The 6,000-nt window shown below is 41.6% G+C and overlaps 1 protein-coding gene across 1 annotated transcript in view; it reads right to left on the reverse strand.

The window, feature by feature from the left end:
- Window positions 1-4,797, reverse strand: part of TMPRSS12 (transmembrane serine protease 12) — a 29,260-nt gene extending 24,463 nt beyond the window's left edge. Inside the window, exons 1-2 of the mRNA XM_070454845.1 lie at window positions 4,550-4,797; window positions 3,658-3,944 (exon numbers count right to left, since the gene is read on the reverse strand). Coding sequence (XP_070310946.1) covers window positions 3,658-3,944; window positions 4,550-4,786 — 524 coding nt within the window. The 5' untranslated portion in view covers window positions 4,787-4,797. The remainder of the gene's footprint in view (window positions 1-3,657; window positions 3,945-4,549) is intronic.
- Window positions 4,798-6,000: the final 1,203 nt, after the last annotated feature.

Here is a 6,000-nt window from a genome sequence, read left to right on the forward strand (position 1 = left end):
AAAAGCTTCATCATATTGGATTTGGCAATGATTCTCAGATGTGACATCAAACATATAAATAACAACAACAAAAAATAAATTGGAGTTGGTCAAAGTTAAAACTTTTGCAGCAAAGGACACTATTAAGAGAGTGAAAAGACAACTCACAGAATTTGAGAAAATGTTTGCAAATCATATATATTTAATAAGGGGTTAATATTGAAACTATATAAAGCATTCCTACAGCTCGATATCCACAAAAAAACAAACAGCCCAGTTCAAAAATGGACAAAGGACTTGAGTAAATGGTTCTCCAAAGAAGAATACAGGACTTTTTTGGTGGTTCATGCCTCCAGGTTTGATTGCTAGTCCGAGAACTAAGATCCCACATGCTGCATCAGTTCAGTTCAGTTCAGTCCCTCAGTCGTGTCCGACTCTTTGTGATCCCATGGACTGCAGCACGCCAGGCCTCCCTTTCTATCACCAATTCCCAGAGTTTACTCACACTCAGGTCCATTGAGTTGGTGATGCATCCAACCATCTCATCCTCTGTCGTCCCCTTCTCCTGCCCTCAGTCCTTCCCGGCATCAGGGTCTTTTCCAATGAGTCAGTTCTTAGCATCAGGTGGCCAAAGTATTGGAGTTTCAGCTTTAACATCAGTCCTTCCAATGAATATTCAGGGCTTATTTCCTTTAGGATTGACTCGTTTGATCTCCTTGTAGTCCAAGGGACTCTCAAGAGTCTTCTCCAACACCACAGTTCAAAAGCATCAATTCTTTGGCACTCAGCTTGCTTTATAGTCCAACTCTCACATCCATACATGACTACTGGAAAAACCATAGCCTTGACTAGATGGACCTTTGTTGACAAAGTAATGTCTCTGCTTTTTATTTATTTATTTATTTATTTATTTATTTATTTATTTATTTATGTCTCTGCTTTTTAATATGCTCTCTAGGCTGGTCATAACTTTCCTCCCAAGGAGTAAGCGTCTTTTAATTTCATAGCTACAGTCACCATCTGCAGTGATTTTGGAGCCCCCCCAAAATAAAGTCTGTCACTATTTCCACTGTTTCTCCATCTATTTGCCATGAAGTGATGGGACCGGATGCTATGATCTTAGTTTTCTGAATGTTAAGCTTTAAGCCAACTTTTTCATTCTCCTCTTTCACTTTCATCAAGAGGCTCTTTAGTTCTTCACTTTCTGCTATAAGGATGGTGTTATCTGCATATCTAAGGTTATTTGATATTTCTCCCAGCAATCTTGATTCCAGCTTGTGCTTCCTCCAGCCCAGCATTTCTCATGATGTACTCTGCATAGAAGTTAAATAAGCAGGGTGACAATATACAGCCTTGATGTACTCCTTTCCCTATTTGGAACCAGTCTGTTGTTCCATGTCCAGTTCTAATTGTTGCTTCCTGACCTGCATACAGAACATGCTGCATGATGCAGCCAAAAATAAAGTAAAACAAACCTTCAAAAAAGGAAGAAGAAATACGATGGCCAGAAAGCACATGGAAATATGCTCACTGTCACTAATCATTAGAGAAATGTGAATGAAAACCACAATGAGATACCACTTCACACTCATTCAGATATTTACCACAGTAATAGTGTAAGTAATGAACTAAGGATATGGAGACTGATATTCTGAATCTACTTCTAAGCAGTGGGAAGTAGTATTGGGAGACAAAAAGAAACAAATTTAAGAGATACGGCAGAGAGAGAGTCAACTAACTCTCTGGGTAATGGAACTGTTGGTGAAGCTATTATCTAAGAAAATAGAGAAGAGAATTAGAAGAAAGATTTTAAAATTTCATGTTTAGACTTCTTGAGAATGTGACTCCAATATATATGTATAGGAGGGAGCTGGAAATATGACTCAGCTGGAGAGATTTGGGAGTTACTAGCACATGATGACTGCTAAAACAGGAGTCTCATCTCATTTCCGAGATGAGACATCTCTTGGAAAGAGTTCAGATGATAAGGCAAGAGGATAGAAGGTGGAACTCTTGAAAATACTGTAATTTAAAAGATGACAAGGACTTCCCTGGTGGTCCAGTGGTTAAACCCCACACTTCCAACGCAGAGGGTGTGAGTTGGGTCCCTGGTCAGGGAATTAAGATCCTACAAGCCACGTGGTACAGCCAGAAAGAAAAAGAAGAGAACAGTAATCGACTTTGCCAAATGTTATAGAGAGAAAATAGGATGGGGATTGAGTGGAGCTCATTGGATTTGGCATGGAGGCGGGTCTTTAATAATGTGTTCTAGCCACAGAAATCAGATTGCAACTGGGATTTTATGAGTCAATGCAGATGAAGCAAAAGGAGTCTTTTATTCAAGGAATCTAGTAGTGAAAGGAAGAACAGAAACAGGTAGGGTTTGTTTGTTTGTTAAATAATGATGACCGACACATGTTTGAAAGCTGTAGGGAAGAAACAAGAGGAAAATATTGAAAAATACTCAAGAGACAGTGAGATATAATGAAACAGCATAGATTTGAGAATAGGTTTAAATCAATAGGTTGCCACTTTACAGCAGTGTGATGTTGGGCAAGTTACCAAATCTCTCTGATCTCTGGATTCCTCAAGTGTGAAATGGAGGTGACAGCAATTTCAGAGGGCTACTGGGAGGGTATTTTATTTAAATCAGAATTATATGTAACATCCTCAAACAGTACCTAATCTCAGAGCAGGTCTTTGATAAATAGTTGTTTTAAGAAGGAATAAGGGACAGCTGATGGTGCAAGATTTAGAAAATGAAGGGGAACAGGAATAGAAGTGGCAGAGTCTTCTGAAACAAGAGGAACTCCTAAAAAATAGACTGTACCTCAGTAATGTTGGCTTCCTCAGCATCTTGCCCAATTCCTAGTATATACTGAGTAAATTTTTGTTGAGAAAAAGGTAAAAATATCAAGCTTTAGCCTTGAGAACCATTAGGTGGAAAATTAATACTATCTTCAAATGCTTGGAAGAGGAATGAAATTTAATACATATGGCTTCAACAGGCAGAATGAAAGTCAAGACACTTATTCAGCATAAGGAAAGGCTTTCTAAGAATTAAAGCTGTACAAAATTTAAATCAGGTTCTTTCCAAGGTTCATCACCACAAAAGGTATTTTAAGTAGAAAGCCAAATGGTATAGTTATGGTTATGTGTGTGGATTTTCATTCTGACGCACCTGGATTTGACCCCTGATTTTGTTGCTTTCCAGTCTGGGTCTCCCTCTAGCAAAGAGTGGTTGTGGGGAGTAGTGGAAACTGTGTATGAAAAAATGCCTGGCTCAATAATTATTTCAGACTAGAGAACCCTTTATTTCAGTACTGTAAGAAGGATTCAAATATAGGACAGAGAATTGAACTAAACCCTTAAAATACCTCTTTGAACTCTTAAGATTCTGTGACAGTATAACACAGCTATATTATTTGATCACATTGGTACACCTTGTAGGTTCTGGAACCTTATTTAAAACCACTGCACTACAAAGTATCAGAGGAGGATTAGGATACAGGTTGCCCCTTTCCAAATGTGTTAGTCTCCCCACCATGTCAAAGGAACAGACCAGTAAAGGTGCAATGTCAGGACTTAATAGGTGAGAAGAGTTTTAAAACATCCCCTAAAGAAAAAAAAAAAAAAATCCCCTAAAAGAATAAAAGTAGGAATGTTCTGAATACATACGTAGCGTCCTTAGTGCAGTGGGCAGCCGTGAGGACCCATCTGTTTTTCACTAAGCTTCCTGCACATACATGAGCACGATATCTGCCAGACTGAATCTGTAGGCTAACTAGCCATGGCCATGCGCCAGTTTGAGCTTCTGTGCCCCCTACAATCCGAGACCCCTTGAACATACGCATAAGTGGTGCTATTCCACAATCTAAAAATAAAAACGATATATTATTTGAACTGAACATATTATTATATGTATTAGTTTCTAATCTTAATACATTAATATAATCTTTAAATTCCTATTTTAAAAAACTGATAGAGCAAGCTGGATACCTAAACTATGCCCATATTTTGACCAAAAAATCTTAGCGAGTTAAAACAAACGATTTCTAATTGCACACAAATAGACATCAAATAAGCTCAATTCATGAATTTTAAAACTTTACTTCTGAAAAGTGTAATATTGAGATAAGTTTCTCTGGTCAGGTAATGCATTTTTCCCTATCTGAAATGGCAACTGAGAGCTCCTGGGACTGGTGAACCAAGAGCTACAATTTCTAATAACTTGACGTTTAACTTGTGGGGTTAATTTTTATCAACTGTAGCATGAAAAAGTCACCTAACAGCCCTTTCAGCTTTGAATTTCAGTGAACTATTAATCTGTAAAATGGTACTGACACACCCCAGACTAAGGTGCATATACAGACGCACAAGTGTATGGCATTGCTACCTAAGCACTACTGTTACAGTCATCATTAAAATAGAACTGCTAGGGTCTGTAAATGTTTAGGTAAAGGCAGTTGGTAAAAACAGAAAGGAGGGCCCCAAATTCAAACACTACTTAAGTGGGACAAAAGAAAGAAAGGGCGACTGTCTAAAGAAGAGAACAGATACTGCCCTTTGCGTCCAACTCTTCCTGTTCCCGGGCCTCGCGCGCCTTCTGTACTCTGGGCCTCCTACTCACGGCCTCAGGCCACCCCAGACGGCCAGCCTGTTCCCGCGAGGAGCCGCGCCTACTGCTCTCAGAGAAGAGCGAGTAGTGTTCTGAACATACGCGAGCGCTCGCCAGAAACAGCAGCGCTGCGCTCAGGAGCCCCAGCGCCATGTCTGAACTCCCGGTGGGCAAGATGGCGGCAGGCATTTCTTGCCGGCTCCCGCCTCGCCACGAGCTCGTGGCCCTGCGGCCTAGGTAATGTGGTTTGCGAGGTGGGAAAGAGGGGAGCGGAAGGCGGTGTCGAGGCGCGCGGGGCGGCGGGGGAGGACTGCGCACGTGAAGTAGGCTAGGAGCATTACGTGAGGCTGGTGAGGCTGCCGAGATAACTTGGATGAGGCAGGCCTCACCCCTGTTCCAGTTACCGGACAGACGGAATATCTCGCCCTCCGCCAGGGTCTGGGGATTCCCTAACTGATGAGGCCTTCCTGAGCCAGATCTGCACGTGTAGACGGTACTGTAAGACTGTTGTGGTAAGAAGGGAGCTGCTGGAACCACTGGAGGGCGCTGCTAGCTCAGATTTCCAGAGCCAGGAAGGCTTCCAGAAGGAAGAGCATCTAAACTGAAGTGGGTAAGCTGGAGAAGGGAGATGTAAAGCAGAAGGCAGACAAACACGGAGGTTGGGATCTGAGGCCAATTTCAGTTGTACACGTTGATCTTACTATAGTTTTGTAGTAGTTTACCTTCAACTGATCATCTTAGCGTGAGCTGATAGAATAAAATTTCAGTTCAGTTCTGTTCAGTCGCTCAGCCGTGTCCAACTTTGCGACCCCATGAACCGCAGCACATCAGGCCTCCCTGTCCATCACCAACTCCTGGAGTTTACCCAAACTCATGTCCATTGAGTCGATGATGACATCTAACCATCTCATCCTCTGTTGTCCCCTTCTCCTCCTGCCTTCAATCTTTCCCAACATCAGGGTCTTTTCAAATGAGTCAGCTGTTTGCATCAGGTGGCCAAAATATTGGGAGTTTCAGTTTCAACATCAGTCCTTCCAATGAACTCCCAGGACTGATCTCCTTTAGGATGGACTGTTTGGATCTCCTTGCAGTCCAAGGGACTCTCAAGAGTCTTCCCCAACACCATAGTTCAAAAGCATCAATTCTTTGGCACTCAGCTTTCTTTATAGTCCAACTCTCACATCCATACATGACTACTGGAAAAATCATAGCCTTGACTAGACGGACCTAGTTTTGTTGGCAAAGTAATGTCTCTGCTTTTGAATATGCTGTCTAGGTTGGTTATAACTTTCCTTCCAAGGAGTAAGCGTCTTTTAATTTCACGGTTGCAATCACCATCTGCAGTGATTCTGGAGCCCCCAAAAATGAAATCAGCCACTGTTTTCACTGTTTCCCCATCTATC

This window comes from Odocoileus virginianus, chromosome 24 (genome assembly GCF_023699985.2).
Source record: "Odocoileus virginianus isolate 20LAN1187 ecotype Illinois chromosome 24, Ovbor_1.2, whole genome shotgun sequence".
In the NCBI taxonomy this organism is placed as follows: domain Eukaryota; kingdom Metazoa; phylum Chordata; class Mammalia; order Artiodactyla; family Cervidae; genus Odocoileus; species Odocoileus virginianus.